We start from the raw sequence: 18710 nt of genomic DNA on the forward strand, positions 1-18710 counted from the left end.
GTGTCGTTTGTGGCCAGTATCTCCTCTTCCTGCTCCATTTCAGCCCAGCACTCTTGGTCCTGGTGCTCTAAGAATCTTATCTTTAGTCCCAGTGCCTACACTCTCATTTGAGGGCTGGCCTCCGCCTTGCTATGTGACCCGGGGCTAGACACCCCGCTCTCAGACCTCATGCCTGCGCCATAGGCCAGCAGTGACCCAGTTAGGCTGGGCCCACTCAGTCCAGACCTCTCACTCGATAAATTCCTATATAGCTGACCTTCCTGCCTTACGGCCTTTGCATGTACCATGCCCACTTCCTCCTGGGCTGTTTTTAAGCCTTCTTGCAGATACAGTGGAGAGAGGATAGGTTTTGGTACCACTGGGATCTGGATTGGCATCCTGGCTCTCCTGGGGACCACTTCCTGGCTGGGGCAGCTTTCTGGAGCCCCCATATCCTCATGTATAAAATGAATGTGGTCACAGCTTGCTCCAGGGCTGTTGGGAGCACTGAAGGGGTGACATGAACCCCAGGTAGGATGATGTGAGGGAGAAAAGTGTGGGTCTCCACATCCTCATCAGTATACCCCATTCCATCCACCAGCCTGCACTAGAGCAGCCCACAGCGTTGAGTTCTGGGGAGGGGACTACCAAGAAGAGCCCAGCCACAGGCTTCTTCCTTGGGCCCTTCCCTGTGGCCCTGGCTGGCAACTCTCTTTAGGGAGAAGCTCAGAGTGGGAGGGACTTGTCACTCAGCTGCCGAGAAGTGGGATTTTAATCACATCATTTAACCTGTCTGTATTTCAGTTTCCCTATCTGTGAAATGGGGTGATAGGAATGGCACACAGTAGGTGCTCAAGAAATAATTAGCTATTACTACCGTCATTATTCATATTCCTTCACTCTGAGGCAGGAATCCTTTCTATATTCAGAAACCATTGAAGAAAAACTCCCTAGTTGAGCAGGCAATTCTTTTGAGATTCTGAAGGAAGAAAAGGCAATCAGGTCAAGATTCCTGTCCATGGAGAACTCACGTTCTAGTGTGGGAGGTCGCAGGGAGGCAGGAAGAGGACGCAGCCCCACCTGTGCGATGGGTGTATTGGACCAGCACCATCTCCCACGCTGCTCCAGTCTCAGCTTCATCCTCTGTGGACAGGGCCAGTGCTGGTGGTACCTGCCCCACAGAGCTGTGGCGAGGAGGAAGGGAACATCGGTAGGGGACCCAGCCTTGGAGGTTCAGAGTGTTTACGTGTTCACTCTATCAGTGGTCCTTCTTGGGCTATGTGGCCTTGGGCCAGCCACTCACCCTGTCCTGGCCTTTATTTCTCCTTGTGGAAAATGGACTGGCCAAGGGAACCTGCATAGTTCCTGGTGTGAGGACTCTCAGCGAGAGCCCAGCTGGGACCAGTGGCCTTGGGGAGAGGGCCTGACAATAGCTTGGGCCTGGGAGAGCCAGGATCCCCAGCTGGCCCTCTGCCGTCTTGGTTGGTGGTCTGGGCACCGGACTTAGCTTCTTTGAGCCTCTCTCTGTCTCTTCCTCTGAAAGATGGGGCTGATCATCCCTGTGTAGCAGGGTCCTGGTGAGAACTGGAGGGCTGAACAGTGACAATGGAAATAATAATGTTAGGAGCAATAGTAAAGGCCCATTTACCAAGCGTGGCCCATGTGCCCAGGGCTTGGCATGGGTTAGCTCATTGGCCTTTGCAACTGCCTGGGGATGACTATGGACGTCTCCATGGTACTGAAGGAGGCTTTAATCGACTTGCCCAGAGTCTTTCTCTGGGCCACAGTGGGGTACCCCTAACCACGATGCTATACCCTACGTGGCTCAGGCAGGTGCCTGATGGAGCCTTTCTGCTCCCCTCTCTCCAGAGGTAGGATGGATGGCTGCCAGTGGGCTGTGCCCTCTCCACTGCCTCCTCCCTCCTTTACCTCCACACATTCCTGCCACAGTCTCCACCACCTTCTCTTCCAGGTTGGGCGGCTGTTATCAGGACACATCCCTGCACTGGCTGAGAGCAACTTCTACTTCGGGCTCTTCTGAGAAAGGGTACAATTGCTGATCTAGGCCCTGCAGGTGGCTCCCTCGGGGGATGGACCCTGGGGCATGAGATTGCAGAGCCCAGACAATCTGAATCTGCCTGCTGAATTTGTCTCTTATGAGCTGCGTGACCTTAGGCAATCAACTTGACCTCTGTGCCTCAGTTTCCTCATCAGCAAAAAGGGGCTGAATATAGAGGGCTGCAGTGGGTTCACCAGGGCTCGTGCATGTAGTGCACTTCTTAGCATGGTACCTGGCACACAGGAGTCTCTGTACCAATCAACTAGCCACTGTTGTCATCTGAAAACCATTTGTTCTTCCTCTTTGTCTCCCGTTTAGATAGCATCTGTATCCACCTTCTGCTAAATGCACACCAGGAGGGCCCCTGTGGGCTTTCTCTTCTCCAGGCTTGTGGGAGGAGCGGGCAGAGCTGAGAGAGGCTGTTTTCAGAAGTCGAGAACCTGATGTGTGACCTTAGGCAGCTCCTTGCCCTCTCTGAGCTTCCGTTTCCTGGTTTGCTTTATGAGCACTTGGACCTGGGTGAGGCCGTGCCCCCCAGCCCCTTGTTGTCCTTATCACTGAACTGTCTGGAATTTCTCCCTTGGCTGGTCCAGCCACTTTGGCTTTCGTCTACCTTTCCTACTACAGTGCCTGGCACATAGCAGGTACTCAGCTAAGCTTTGTTAAAGGAGCCAACAAATGCACAGTGATTGAGCGACTACTCAGGGCTTTCCTACTCCCAGGCCTGTGCTTGCATAGCTCCTTTTACCAGGAACACCATCCCTAATCATCTCTCTGTGGAACTCCTTGTCCTTGAAGCCCTTTACAAATGCTGCCTCTCCCAGGAAGCCTTTCTCAGGAGGTGCTCTGAACACCTGGTCTGGGGCTCTCTGGTGACACCTGTTCCAGTCCATCTTGTTGTGCATAGTAACATATTAATAACCAGCAAAGACATGCATTTACTAGGAGCCAGGCATGGTGGGGAGTCCTATGCATGCCTTTTCTCATTGAATCCTTCACAACAACCTTGTACGGTAGATGTTATTATTATCTCTCCCTTTACAGAACTCAAAGTCTCAGAGAAGCGAAGTGACTTGCCCAGCTATGAGAGAGCGAGCCAGGATTTGAAATCAGGTAAGCCTGTGTTCTTTCTTAAAAAGGAAAGAAAAAACATTAACACACACACACAGTGAAAAATAATTCTAACCTGTACCCAGATTTCTTTGACAGAGACAGCCACTGAGGGGTGTTTTTGATGTGTCCCAGGGAGATGCAGGCATATAAACATATGTTAGAAAAATTAAAAAAAAAAAAAACAAAAACAAATGGTGGCACATGGTATACTCCGTGCTACACCTGACTGTTTTCTCTGACACCGTACTTGGAGATCATTTTGTGCTGCTGCATTCTTTTTCGGGGTTGCATAGTATTCACAGTATGGACGGAGACCAGGCTTTGTTTAATTAGTGAAGAATACACTGGTTGTTTCCAGTCTTGGCTTATTATAGACAATTCCACAAGGACTATCCTCTAACCTATGCTTAGAGTTCATGTACGAGGATATTTGTAGGATTAATCCCAGATTGCAGGGTTGGAGGGTGTGTGCTGTTGTCAGTTTGATAGACATTGCCAGATTGTCATTCAGGAGGTTGCGTTGAGATGTCCTCATACCACACCCTCTGGTTCACCAACACAGGTTGCTATAGAGTTTTGGGATCTTCGCCAATCTAATTGGCGTAGTTATTATTTATTTTTTCAAAGATCACAGTTTTATTGAAATATAATTTACATATCATATAATTCACTCATTTAAAGTATACAATTCAACAGCTTTTAGTATATTCATAGTTTGCAACCCTTACCACTCAGTTTTAGAGCATTTGCATTTCCCCCCCGAAACCTTCTTCCCTCAGCCTCAGGCAACAACTAATCTACTTTCGTTTCTATAGATTTGCCTCTTCTAGACATTTCATACCAGTGGAATCTGACAATACGTGGTTTGTGTTCAGCTTCTTTCACTTAGCATAATGTTGTCAAGGTTCATCCATGCGTCGCGTGTATCAGTACTTCATTCCTTTTTCTTGCCAAATAATATTCTAGTATATTGATGTATCACATTTTATTTACCCATTCATCAATTGATGGACATATGGTTGTTTCCACTTTTTGGCTAGTATAAATAATGCTGCTATGAACATTCATTCGTGTACAAGTTTTTATGTGGATATCTTCTTCTTTTGTCTTTTGGGTATATACCTAAGAGCGGAATGTCTGGGTCATATGGTAATTCCATGCTTAAATTTTTGAGGAACTGCCAGACCATTTTCCAAAACAGCTGCACCATTTTACATTTCCACCAGCAACGTATAAAGTGTTCAGTTTCTCCGCATCCTTGCCAACAACTTCTTGTTTTCTGTCTTAATTGTAGCTGTCCTAGTGGGTGTGAAGTGGCATCTCATTGTGGTTTTGATTGGCATTTCCCTGATGACTAATGCAGCTATTGGCCATTGGTGTATCTTCTCTGGAGAAGTATCTATTCAGACCCTTTGCCCATTTTTTATTATTTATTTATTTACCTATTTTTAAACTTTGCCTATTTTTTAATTGGGTGATTTGTCTTTTTGTCGTTGAGCTATAAGAGTTTCTTGTATATTCTGGATACAAGTCCCTTATCAGATATATGGTATACAAATGTTTTCTCCCATTCTGTGCATTCTTCTTATTCTTGTTGGTGTCCTCTGGGACATAAAAGTTTTAAAAGTCGGTGAAGTCTAGTTTATCTTTTCTTTCCTTGCTTGTGCGCTAGGTGTCGTACCTAAGAAACCGTTGTGATCCAAGGTTATGAAATTTATGCCTATGTTTTCTTATAAAAATTTAAAAAGTTTTACCTTGTGTATTTAGGTGTGTGATCCATTTTATGTTAAGGTGTGAGGAAGGTATCCAACTTCCTTGTTTTGTATGTGTACATCCAGTCGTTCCTGTACCATTTGCTGAAAAGACTGTTTGTTCTTTCTCCGCCGAATCGTTTTGGCATCCTTGTTGAACATAAACTGACCATAAACGTGAGGGTTTGTTTCTGGACTCTCGGTTCTGTCTCACTGATTTATAAGTCTGTCCTCATCCCAGTACCACACAGTATTGATTACTGGAGCTTTGCAGCAAGTTTTGTAATTGAGAGGTATGAGCCCTCAAACTTTGTTTTTCTAGTTTAAGATTGCTTTGGCTGTTCTGGGTCTTTTGACATGCCATATGAATTTTAGGAGCATTTTGTCAATTTTTGCAAAGAGCCTAGCTGGGATTTCGATAGGGATTGTGTTGAATCTGTAGATCAATTTGGAGAGTATTGCCATCTTAACAATGTTTAGTCTTCCAATCCATGAGCATGGGATGTCTTTCCATTTATTTAGATCTTTAATTTCTTTCAACAATTTTTGTAGTTTCCAGAGCTTAAGTTTTGCATTTCTTTGTTAATCTTATTCGTAAGTATTCTTTTGATATTGTAAGTTGTTTTCTTAATTTTATTTTTAGATTGTTTATTGCTAGTGTATAGAAAAACAATTTATTTACATATACTTTTATATATTGATCTTATAACTTGCAACCTTGCTGAATTTGTTATTAGTTTCTAATAATTTTTTAGTGGAATCCCTAGGAACTTCTATATACAAAATCATGTCATCTGCAAATAGGGATAGTTTTACTTCTTCCTTTCTAATCTAGGTGCTTTTTATTTCGTCTTCTTCCCTTTTACCCTGGCTGGAACCTTCAGTACAGTATTGAATAGAAGTGGTGAGAGGAGACATCATTGTCTTGTTCCTGATCTTAGGGTAAAGCTTTCAGTCTTTCATCACCGAGTTAGATGCCTGTTATCAGGTTGAGGAAATTCTCTCCTGCTTCTAGTTCATTGAGTGTTTTGTCATGAAAGGGTGTTGAATTTTGTCAGATACTTTTTTTTGTATCTATTGAGATTATTATGTGGTTTTTGTACTTCATTCTATTGATATGGTCTGTTACATGAATTGATTTTCAGAAGTTAAACCAACCTTGTATTTTGGGGTAAATCTCACTTGGTCATGATGTATAATTCTTTTTATATGTTACTGGATCCAGTTTGCTAGTATTTTGTTGAAGATTTTTACATCTTATATTCCTAAGACATATAGTTTTGTAGTTTTCTTTTCTTATGATATCTTTGTCTGGTTTGGGTCTTAGGTTAATACTGGCTTTATGGAACGAGTTGGGAAGTGTTCTCTAGTCAAGAACTGGTATTAATTCTTTAAATGTTCAGTAGAATTCACCGGTGTAGCCATTTGGGCCTGGATTTTCTTTGTGAGAACTTTAAAATTACTAATTCAATCTCTTGTTTTAATTTTACTCAGATTTTCTGTATTAGTTTCAGTAGTTTGTGTTTTTCGAGGAATTTATTTGTTTCATCCAAGTTATCTGATTTGTTGGTGTAACATTGTTCATAGCGTTCTCCTATAGTCTTTATTTCTGTAAGGTTAGTGTTATTATCCTCTCTTTAATTTCTGATTTTAGTAATTTGAGTCTTCTCTTGGTCAGTCTTTCTAAGGGTTTGTCAATTTTGTTGATTTTTTTTCAAAGAACTAACTTTTGGTTTTGTTGATTTTTCTCTATCGTTCTTTATTTTCTATTTAATTGATTTCTGCTCTAATCTTTATTTCCTTTCCTTTTATTGCTTTAGGGTTAGTTTGCTCTTCTGTTGCTAGTGTCTTAAGATGGAAGGTTAGAATTTGAGATCTTTCTTTTTTAATATAGGCATTTACTGGCTGTAGATTTTCCTTTAAGCTCTCCTCTACTGCAGCCCATACATTTTTTTATAAGCATTTCTTTTTTTAAATTTCTTTTTTATTTTTATTAAGTTGATTGGGGTAACATTGGTTAATACAGTCATATAATTTTCATTCAAACATTTTGATATATTGTCTTCATTTTCGTTCATCTCAGTATTTTCTACTTTTTTTTGGTGATTTCTTCTTTGACTCCTTGGTTATTGAGAAGTGTATCAATTTTTGCACATTTGTAATTTTCCACATTTCTTTCTGTTATTGATTTTTTAATTCTTTCTGTGATGGTCTGAAACATACTTTGATTTCACTCCTTTTAAGTTTATTGAGGCTTGTTTTATGGGTTAGCATGGTCTATCCTGGAGAATGTTCCATGTGCACTTGCGAAGAATGTAGTCTGCTGTGGTTGGGTAGCTTGTGTAGTTTTAAATTGCATTAATTTTATAAGTATGGTTGAGCATCTTGTTACATGTTTAAGAGCCATTTGGTTTGCTGTAAACTATCTGGTTATTTTTTCTTATTTTGTGGTAGCTCATTATGTAGTAAAAGAAAGAAAACCCTTGTCTATCAGATGGGTTACGAATTTTTTTTTTTTAGTTTATTGTTTGTCTTTTGAATTTGTTTATAATGTTTATTGAGCTATGCAGACATTTTAGATTTTTATGTAGATTGTTTATCATTTTAAGAACGATTCTTAAGTTTTGTGACATGTTTAAAAATGCTTTTCCCATTCTGAGATTAGAACATTTATTCTCCCCTCCCCTTTTTAGAGCTTATGGTTTTATTTTTGTGTGATTTAAATCTGATTGATCTGAAATTTATAGGCACATGGAGTGGGATTGAGATTCAACTTTGTTTCTTGTTGGTAGATCATTCGTCCCAACTCTGTCTTAAAGATAGTCTACCTTTTCCTTACTAGTATGAAATGCTTTCTTCATTATATATTAAATTCCTGTATGTTTGGGGACAATTTTTGGACCCTCTGTTCTGTTCTGTTGATTCGTCTGTTTTTGTGCTGATGTCATACAATTTTAATTACTGTGATTTTATAGTAATTTTTACTATCTGGTTGGGCTATTTCTCTCTCATTACTCTTATTAAGATTTCCCTGGCTACTCATATACATTTACTTATAAACGTTAAAATTGACTTGATTTGTTTTTAAAAAAAAATCCTTTTAGGGTTTTTATTGGGATCATATTCAGTTTTTAGAATTATTTAGGAAGAATTGATATTTTTCCAATGCTAAGGCTTTCTTTGATTTTTTTTTACTGCTATAGCTACATTGCTGATTTGGGAGTATTACCTGTTAACTTCCCTTTTTTCCGTTGGAGGGTCCAGAGATATGGATTATGATGTCAGGGTTAGTGGAGTGGTGGAAGTGCCTGGGGCAGTGGGGGCTGTCAGCACAATGAGGGGGGTGCACCAGAGGTGTGTTCTGATGCCACTCTCCTGAACCTCGAGCATCCCAGCTCTGCTGCCCTCACTAGCTATGTGGCCTCAGACAAGGTTCTGGCTTCTCTGAACCTCGGGCCCATCTGTAAAGTGGGCACAGCTATAGTCCCTACTTCGTTATACTGGCAGGACAATGGAGTATCAACTGCATGTGAAGGTCTCAGCTCTGTGCTTAGCATTCAAAGCCCTGCCACCTGACTCCTGCTGCCTCTCGCATGGCTCCTCTTATTGCCTGTCATGATAATAACAATCGCAAATAACAGTGTGTGCTGTTTATTGAGCGCTTACTCTGTGCCTGGCACATGACTCTCTCACTTAATTCTCAGATGTTAGGTTTACTATAATCCCCATTTTAAAGATAAGGACACTGTGAGGTGAAGTAACTTGCTCAGGGAGATTTAACTAGTACGTACTGGAGCCAGGATTTGAACCCTGTCTGGAGTCTTCACTCTCGACTCCTAAGCTCCTGGCCTCCCCTCCACCCTTAGAAGAGGTGGAAGTGACATTCGTCAGCGTCTGGAAGGAAGGAATGGGTGTGTCATGACTGAACAACAGCCTTTTCTGGACTCTTCTGGATGTCGTGAGCATCTATGTGCCTGGAGGAGGGGCACAGCCTGTGCAAAGGCCAGGAGGCGAGAGCGAGCGTGGAGCGAGTGTGGTGCCCTCCGTGGGGAAGCCGTGGGGGATGGTGGTGGCACCAGCTCTGCAGGGCTGGGTGGACCCAGGTGAGGGGCTTCAGCCTCATCCAGAGGTAGATCACGGGAAGCTCTTGAATATTTAAAAAAAATTCTCATTAAGAAAAAGTTATGACAAGTAATTTTCAAATGTCAAGTGATAGAGCATGTAAAAAAAAGGGAATTTCCTCTCCCTATTCCACACCTTTTGGGTGTAACATTGTGAAGAATTTAGAATTTTTCCAGAACTTTCTCTAAACCTCTACAGCACATGGGTGCACATGGGTGCATATACACATACTCATATACATGCTAATTTTCTTTACAGAAATAATTGTAGTTCATGTGTACTACGTGCCAGGTACCACTAAGCCCCTTGCATGCGCGATCTCATTTAGTCCTTCCGCTGACCCTGTGACGAAAGCAGCATTAATGCTCCCATTTTCCAGATGAGGAAACGGAAGCCCCAGAGGCTCAGAGGACATTCTATGCTGCCATCTTCCTCCTTTCACTTACCAGCGTGTCATGAGCATCTCAGGCCGCACGGGGCTCTCGTTCTGTTTGATCAGCTGCACAACTGTCCGCTTGGTGAATGGACCATCATTTCTAGGTCCTGCACCCCTCTGATGAGCACTGCTGGGTTTCCAGGGGGAGGGTTGAGCAGAGGAGGACCCCATTTATAGAGATGGTTCATAGAGATGCCTCTGCTGGGAGGAGAGTGCACTGGAGGGGTCACCCATGCTACCCCCGGACCGGGATGACAGGGGCCTGGCCTGAGGGAATGGAAGTGGGGTGCGGGGAGGATGCATTTGAGGAAGATTGGTGGGAGAGGAAGGGAGAACCAGACCCGAGACAGTGACAAGGGGTGGGGGGCGGCCTCAAGGGGAGATGCCAGATCAGGTTGGGACCTGCTGAGACTGACGTATTGGGGGGGACTGAGGGGGAGCACTGTAGAGGAAGTGCCGTTGGGCCGCATCCTGGTACCTCTCAAGGGTAGCGATAGTGCAGGCCCTCTCTCCGGAGCCTGTGGTGGGGGTGGTTTCCCAGAGGAAAGGGGCCACCTTCCTTTGGGAACCTCTGGCACCCCCAGTACAGAGCCCCCACCACTTCCCCACGGGCCTCTAGGATCTATCTCTGCCTCGGAGTGTGCATGTGGTGGAAGAGATGTGGGAGGTCTGCCGCTCTTAAGTGGGCAACTCATGGTGACTTGGCGTTTGGGCTCTGAGACAGGGTCCTACCAGGAGGGCCGGCTCTCCCAAGGTCACACAGCAGGATAGCAGCAGCACGGAGACTAGACCCCACCCTAAATGTGCCTGTCCTTCCTCAGACACACTCTGCTTTGTCAAAGCCTGAAACTTTCAGCTTTCTCTAGGAAGAGGGCTGGGCTGCCTTATCCACTCAGGCCCCGTCCACCAAGGGCATCTGGCTGTTCCATGAGAGAGAGGTCCTGAGGGCAGGAGGTGGACCCCAAGAGCAGCCTCTAATTCCTGCCTGCCAGTGTGGTTCCCTGACCCCAGTTCTTTTCATTGTCACCCTGGCAGTGTAACTCAGGCAAGTTCCTTAAGCTCTCTGTGTCTCAGTTTCCTCATCAGTAAAATAGGACCCTATTAGTATCGACCTCCTAGATTATCATGGGAGTTTGATGAGTCAATATCTGCCAGGTGCTTAGAGCAGGGTCCAGTACAAGGTCCAGCCTCTGGGAGTGTTTGAATATCGCCGAGTGGTACTTGGTCTCTATGATGTGTCATCGCAGGAACAAAGCCCGATGCAAATCATATGCCTGTGCTCATTGAGTCTTTTGTCTCTTCTGCAAGTATTTCCATAGTACCTGTAGGCGTCAGGCGTGTTCTGCTTACTGGGATATGGAGATGGATCCAATCCGGTCCTGCTCGCAAGGAGCTCACAGTCCAGGGCACTAGATGGATCCAGGTTTACAGTCCTACATTCATATGGTGCATGAAGGAAATGCACCACGGCCAGGTGCTTGTCCCCTACAGGCGGGACTGACAGTGTGCCTCATTGTGCTAAGCACGTTCTGTGCTCTCTCCTTGCCGATTCTCCCAGCGGCACTATGGCCTGGTACTGTTGCTATCCCGAACTGACAGAGGAGGAAACTGAGGCAGAGTTCCATGCCGGGGTCGGGGGGCTGGGATCCGGACACAGGTAGTCTGCTCCTGGACTCTGGCTCTCAACTGCAACCCGCCTGCCTCTCCACAGACACTGTTACTTGTGTAATTAGAATCAACCACAAGGACCAAAAAATCCTCACAAAAAAATCGAACCCCTTCAACTGGCAAGCATTGCAATCAGAGGCCCTGGGCCACGCTGGCCTGGTCTTGAAGGCCCTCTTATGCTTTTTCTGAGTGCTCCAGTGGGGAGTGGTCTTCTTGGTCAGTGGAAAAACTTAGGAGTCCAGGAGCCGTCTTTTTTCCTTTGCCCCATTCCAAAGAGAGCACGTGCATCCTTTTGGTGCTGGAAGGGCCTTCAAGGTTCAGCCCTGGCTCTCCCTCTCACTCCATGGCACATCAGCCAAGTACCATTTCTCCTGTCCTTGGTTACCTCCAGTGACAGGGAGCTCACTCTTCATCATTGAGTTGTTCGAAAGAAAGTTCAGGCCTTAGGAAACATTTTTAAAAAATTAAAAAATTTTATAATTGTTATTTCCTCTCAAAGTTCCACAAGCAAGTCCCCTATTAAAGCATGTGCCCTCTGAGGAAGGACCTGGTGGTCAGTTCATCTCTGTGTCCCCTTGTAGTAACTAGCAGAGGGCTTGCTGCTATGAATGCTGTACTAGGGAGCAAGTGGGTGGGCGGTATAGTTCTAGGGGCTCAGCCTGCATCAAGCCTGAGGCTGTGGGTAACCAGGTCATCAGGTCCCACGGGACACCAATTATATGGGTGCTGATGTGCACTGTGACCTCAATGATTGAGTTGCCATAGGACATGGCCTTCCTTGTCCCTAGGCCTGTTGGCCTGTCCCTCGGGAGGCCCCAGTGATCCTTTGGGCTACTGAGCAGGTCTCCCCAGGGCCTCCCCAGCCCTATATTCTCTGAGCTGGATTTTTCCCAGGGAGCATGCAGGCCACACCCCCATGTGGCTGCCAGTAGCCTGAGGCCCAGAGGGTACAGGGACTGGCTCAGGTTCACATAGGGAGTGGGGTCACAGAGCTGGGCTTGGTGCTCAGGGCTAATAATCTTGCCTGAGGCTCCAACCAGTCAAGGGGACTTTTCCCCATCCGCAGGTTCCCAGGGAAAATTCTGGACTGATTCCGGGGCCTACCGCCTACCCTGGAGAATAGTCGGAACCCACCTCCCCAGTGTGTCCAGAGTCACACAAGCTCAGTGAAAGCTCATGTGGCAGAGTGACCTGCTGTGTTCTTGGCACTCTACCTTGACCCATTTAGTTATTACAATGACCCCATCATTTCCAGATGAAGAAACAGGGTGCAGAGAGAAGTTAAGTCACTTTCCTGAGGTCACAGCTGATGAGGAACAGAGCCAGGATCTGAGCCGGGGAGTCTGGCTTCAGAGCCTACCCTTAACAGCTGTGCCCTGCCCGGCCTTGCTCTCTTTTATAAAATGCTTTGCGAGGGATGAAGATCTGGGAAGCTCTGAGCATTGGGCCTGTTTGAGTCAGAGTCTGATAAATTGTGATCTAAGAGTCAGAGCCATTATGATTTCTCTTTCTAATCATATCCTCACAACAGCCCTGAGAAGTCTGTTTTATCCCTCCTTTGCAGATGAGGATGCTGAGGACCAGAGAGGGGAAGTGATTTGCCTAGGGTCATACAGTGGGAAGAAGTGGAGCAGGGCCTCTAGTCCACGACCCCTGATTCCACACCTCGTGTTCGTGCTGAGACCCCAGGCTGCTTCCCAGGTCCTCTGGGACAGCTCCTTCCACAGGTGAGGTGGTGACTCATTAGGGAAGCCATAATGAGGGAGTGGGGAGAAACAGCCAGGATGGCTGGGGAGACCTTAGCCAGCCAGGACCTGAGTATGGGGAAGTGGGAGGCAAAAAGGGAGTGGCCGGGCCTTAGATGTCACTGGGGAGTTTTCAGCTTGGTTTTCTCTGTGTTTTCCAGTCTCTAGACCTCACACATTTCTGGTTCAGAATTCTCAACTCTTCAATAGTTACTCATTCATTCAGCTGTTTATTGACTACCTACTGTGTGCCACCCTTTGCTGGGTACTGGGAGCACAGCAGTGAACTAGACAGATAAAAGCCCATGGTAATAATCATATAATCACACAAATAAAAAAATAAAAATAAAAACTAGGTCACATATTATCAAGGAGAGGCAACAAAAGTCAAGGACACTTAAACTGGTGAAAGGATTTGGGGAACACTTCGCAAGGAGGTGACTTTTGAGCTGAGAACTCAAGGAGGCATGATTTACCCTGGTGAAGTAGTTAGGGAAGAACATTCTGGCAGAGGAATAGCATGTGTAAAGGCCCTGTGACAATATTGAGCTCCCAGCAACCACTTCTTCCAACCTCTTGCTGTATCCCTGCCTTGGTTGCAACTTTTAGCACCTTTTCTCTGGTGTTAGACAATTTCAGTCAGTCATATATTCACTCAACAAACCCTCAGTGAGCCCTCTCCTATGTGTTAAGTGCTTGGAATATAGACATGACTCAGATACTGCCCCTGCTCATGAGGGACAGAAACAGTGACTCGAGCGGGAGAGGTTAGGGCTGTTAAATGAGCTCTTCTGTGCTTGGCCATGGATGCCATCATTATTCCCATTTTACCGATGAAACTGAGGCTCCGAAAGGCTATCTTACGGAAAGAGGCTAGTATCCCTCCTTGGGCCTCAGTTTACCCATCTGTACAGTGGGTGGGGGTGGGGGTTGTCTAAGGGGCCCAGGCAGCCCTGCTTGCTCCCAGAGTCCCTCCTTCACCGCAGGGTCCTTTCTCATCTCCAGCCAGGACCATGGGCAGCAACAAGAGCAAGCCCAAGGACGCCAGCCAGCGGCGCCGCAGCTTGGAGCCTGCCGAGAACGCCCACGGTGGTGGCGGGGGCGCCTTCCCCACCTCACAGACCCCCAGCAAGCCGGCTTCCGCTGATGGCCACCGCGGCCCCAACACGGCCTTCAGCCCCGCGGCCTCCGAGCCCAAGCTCTTCGGGGGCTTCAACTCCTCGGATACCGTCACCTCCCCGCAGAGGGCGGGGCCGCTGGCTGGTCAGTGGGCCAGGGGGTGCTGGAATGCCTTTGTCCTTCCCGGCTGAGCCCAGGCTGCTCTGCCTGAGAGCTGTGTGCCCTGGGGCAGCGATGCGGCCATTCTGGGCTGCTGTTTCTTTTGCTCACTAAAGGGGAAGAGTCTATGAGTTACATCATCTTGGGGACTGTTGGCAGTTTCCTGGAGGCTCTGGGTGGGGAAAGGCTTTGTACACTGGAAAGTGTGGCGCACACTCAGTCAGACGCAGAGTATAAAGGGGTCTAGAGATATAGGACTGTAGGGGGAAACTGAGGCCCAGAGAGCCAGGGAGCTGTTCAGGGCAGCACTGGGACCATGTCTGAGGCTTTACTCTTTCCTCTGGTCAGTCCAGAGATGGGTCAGGGACAAGGGCTGGTGTGTGGCAGAGGGGGCGGGGCAGATTAGGAGGAAGAGCCTGAGCTGGTCTAGAGGCCAGTCCGACGCCGAGATGCGCCCCTCCGCCCTCTGCTGGCTATTTGAGGTACTGCATCCCCCGACAAGGGACGCTGAAAGAGATGCAGACATGGTCTGGGAGATGGACATACATGAGACACACAAACACGTGTACTCTCACCCGACACACCCACACAGAGCCACACACTCATGGTTACATACATAGAGTCAGCAACTCATTCAAAGACATTCATACAGCACATATACACGTGTTGAGCCATCATAGATACTCAGACACATCCACACAGAGCCACACACTCATGGTTACACACATAGAGTCAGCAACTCATTCGAAGACATTCATACAGCACATACACGTGTTGAGCCATCATAGATACTCAGACACATTTCACACGTAGAAACACTCAAGAGACACGTGAATGTTCACTTTCTAGGCACAGACACACATCCAGTGCAGGTGTACACAAATACAAACACATATACACAAGTAACCTCATGCTCCCAGATGAAGACACAGCCACATATAGTCAGAACCCCTTCAAAGACATGCAGGATACAGACAGGTACTCAGGAAATGCCATCACAGACTCACAGAGGCACAAATGCACATACACACAATGAGAACACACAAACACACAGACACAAATGCTCACAGACCCCTCAGACACGGACACATACTCAGGTGAGACAAGCAGATCCACGAACAACCATTCATTTGTTCAAGAAATATTTGTGGCACCTCTACTGTGTGCCAAGACTCTTCTGGTGCTGGGGACACAAAATGTGTAAAACAGACAAAAACCCTGTGCGAGGAGAGAAAGCAAGCAAGGCGTATAAACTATAGGGTGTTAGAAGGTGGTAGCTGGTGAGCAGGAACAGAGAGGGCGGGGGTTGGTAGTAGGGGCTGTAATTGAAATGGACAGGGAGGGCCTCTTTGAGGGGACAGTTACCTGCCATCTGGATCTCCCCAGACACATAGAAGCACCCAGAGAGAGAAATGGAGTGACCTATTCTGGTGCAGTTTCCTTCATTCACCCCACAGTTGTTTCTTGAGCACCTACTATGTGCCAGACTCTGGGAACAAAGATGCCTGTTAGCGGGGGCTTCTGGTTCTATGGGGATGACAGATACCAAACAGATAAGCCCACACCCAGCTTCACCCAAAGCCCAGTGGAACACTCACATATGAAGAGAAGCACATGCCTTCTACACACCCTTGCAGGGCTGCCCACCCCTGAATGTGCCATGCCTCTGGGCTAGGCTCTGAAGGTGTGTGGGAGACCCCCACTCCTCCCAGGGTGCAGGGCCCTCCTGTCCACCCCTCGCCCCAGCCATGGCCCTGGCTGTTCTGACACACAGCACCCCTCTCTGCAGGGGGAGTGACCACCTTTGTGGCCCTCTATGACTATGAGTCACGGACAGAGACCGACCTATCCTTCAAGAAAGGGGAGCGGCTCCAGATTGTCAACAACACGTGAGTGCCGTCCTTCTTTGTCATCCCTTGGGACCCTATCCCCTGATCTGGTCTTGGGCCAGAGCTGCTTCTGAGTTTCCCAGAGCCAGGGGCAACACGATGGGCAGCAGGCAGAGCTGAGTGTCAAGGCTGGCTGATGGCCCGGGAACCATCCGGGGACTTGTGGGGGTAGTGATGAGGAGGCGGAGGTGGTTGTGGCCCCTGGGATGTGGATTCAGTAAGTAGTCCACAGAGCACAGTGCCTCAGACCCCAGACCCTGTTGAGTGGCATGTAGTCAGGGCCGTACTGGGCCCAGGATCCAGGACGACAAAAAGCAGGGACTACAGCCAGAAGCTATGCCCACAGAGGTGCCCTCATTAGTGACCTGGGGCTGGAGGGGCTGGGGTAGCTGGTTAAGCCAGAGTCTCCAGCTGTATGGGGAGGAGCCCACACTGGAAGGGTTGGGGGACCCATGTTGGGCACCCATTGTGAGAGGGTGTGGGTTAGGGTGTGGAGGGCAGGGTGCCCTTGAAGATACGTGGTTCATCTCCAGGGCCTCCAGCCTTGGGGTCCTTCCCCTCCTTTTCCTTCCTCTTTCCTTGCCTAGAGTATAGTGGTGACGGGGTACAATGCTGGTCATGGGGGTCCAGTGCAGGCCATGGCCATATGTCCAGGATTGGGGGCAGTGGGGGCTTCGCGATGAGGGTGGAGTGGGGTGCACTCCTGCGGGAGCTGCTGACAGGGCAGGGCAGAGCTCTGCACCTGCCACGTGCTGCCCTTGGCAGCGCTTGCCGACCCCCGACCCGCTTGCAGCCTCGGGATCCCCATTCCTGGCCCGCGCTTGCTCCCTCCAGCCTTCTCTCAGCTTCTCCCTCTCTCTGCTTCTCTCTCGCTGGCCCTTAGGAGGAAGGTGGATGTCAGGTGTGTACACACTTTGTGGGCGAGCCGGGTTGGGGCGCTTTGCTGGTGGGGGTGGGGCTGCAGTCTGCATGTGGCCTTGTTTCCTGCCTGTGGTTTTGGGCTCCCTTGGCTGCCCCCCTCCAGCTTCCCAAGCTTATGCCCCCACTCCCAGGCAGTTTGACCATGTCCCTTAACCCCAGGTTGAGAATGGGGAGGGTCCTCCCATCACCCCCCGTCACTCCCCATCACTTCTCCTCACTATCCACCTTCTTAACTCACTCATTCCCCATTTTGACCCACACTGAGTGCCAGCTGCATGCAGGGTCCAGTGCTGGGCCCGCCTGGGGCCTGGGTGGAGAAGGCCTTGTCCATGCCTTCCTGGAGCCAGAGTGTGGCCAGGAGCCAGCCCTAGTTCAGGCCATGTGGCAGGCAGTGGGTGGGGCCAGGGTCAGCCCAGGCATTAGAGCTCTACTGTGTGCCCCGCTCTGGTGGTGGCACAGGGACTGGAAGGTTCAGACAGGTCTTCGAAGGAAGAGCAGTGAAGTCATGTGGCATGGGAGGTGATGGAAGTCAGTCTCTTGCAGAGGGACAGCTTGTGGAAGGCTGCAGCACTGGAGTGGGCGGAATGCCTCAGGGCTGTGCAAGGGCAAGAAGTTTCTAGAGGAGAGAGTAGAATTGATCCCTGAGCATCCTCGAAGGCCTGGCTAAGGAGGTTGGACATTGCCACCATCTCTGAGCGTGTCTTGCTTGTTCCTGCCTCCCTGCCCTGTGCATGTTGTTTCCTCTGCCTGAAGCACCCTTTGTCCCATCTGCCTGGCAAACTCCTGTTCAGCCCTCAAGATCTAGCTCAGGACTGCCTTCCCTGTGAGGCACCAGGGAAAAGAGGTGCCAGGCGCTGTGCCAGGCATTTTTACCTGCGTCCTTGTCTTTACTCTGCTACATTCCCACCAGGGTTGTAGTGACAGGGGGAAGGGCTGTCTTCATTTCGCAAATGAGGAAACTGAGGCTCAGAGATATGAAGGCCCTTGCCCAAGGTCACACAGCTACCAAATAGCAAAGCCAGGATTGGAAGTTGGGCAGCAGCCCTCTCCTCTTTTCAAGCTGCTCTCCCTGGGGGAGGGGGTTTCCCCAACTTTCCACCCCCTCACGTGTCCTAGTCCCAATGCCACCTGGTCTCTCACGGTTCCAGCCTTTGGCATCTGCCTCTCTGAGTCTGGGAGCTCCTCGAGGGCTGCTCTCAGGTCTGCCACATTTCTGGGTTCCCCCATCACCTGTTGCTCAGCACACCGGGGTGGGGGTAGGGGTGCCCCGCTGGTGCTGGCGAACAAGGTGAACGAATGGTAATAAAATAGTGCCGTTCGTTGCGCTTTGTGGGTGGGCCAGGTTTCGTGCTTTCGGTTGCATTTGATTTATACATCACCACGGCCCTTGGGAACTGCAAACTCGTATTTGCTCCATTTTACAGATGAGGAGACTGAGGCCCAAAGAGGTAAAATGACTTGCTTGAGGTCACACAGCTCATGGTGGCAGAGCAGGGAAGAGTAGGCCTGACCCGTGGCCCTTGTAGGGGGACTCAGTGGAGGCCAGGAGGAGCCAGGAGGAGGGAAAGGCCCGTGCAGGGAGGATGCATCAGGTTGGCGCCTTCGAAGTGCTGGGGAGTCTCAGCCAGCAGTGATGGGGAGGGCCTCTCAGCTGGAGTCACAGCTTGAGCAAAGGTGTGGTGGGGGAAGAGGCTCCGGAAATTTTGATTCTGCCTCTTTCACCCAGAGTTCAAGGGCAGCCCTCACTCT

At 48.4% G+C, this 18710-nt stretch overlaps 1 protein-coding gene across 4 annotated transcripts in view; it reads left to right on the forward strand.

The window, feature by feature from the left end:
• SRC (SRC proto-oncogene, non-receptor tyrosine kinase) overlaps positions 1-18710 on the forward strand; it is a 55315-nt gene that overhangs the window by 20981 nt on the left and 15624 nt on the right. For 2 of the 4 annotated variants that reach the window (XM_006921798.3, XM_025039773.1), the window contains exons 2-5: positions 3083-3151; positions 12693-12855; positions 13879-14136; positions 15941-16040. In XM_006921798.3, coding sequence (XP_006921860.1) covers positions 13887-14136; positions 15941-16040 — 350 coding nt within the window. In that variant the 5' untranslated portion in view covers positions 3083-3151; positions 12693-12855; positions 13879-13886. Of the gene's footprint in view, positions 1-1951; positions 2027-3082; positions 3152-12692; positions 12856-13878; positions 14137-15940; positions 16041-18710 lie in introns of all 4 variants that reach the window. The other 2 variants (XM_015597165.2, XM_025039774.1) reach the window with 2 other exon arrangements.

This window comes from Pteropus alecto, unplaced genomic scaffold (genome assembly GCF_000325575.1).
Source record: "Pteropus alecto unplaced genomic scaffold, ASM32557v1 scaffold45, whole genome shotgun sequence".
NCBI lineage: Eukaryota > Metazoa > Chordata > Mammalia > Chiroptera > Pteropodidae > Pteropus > Pteropus alecto.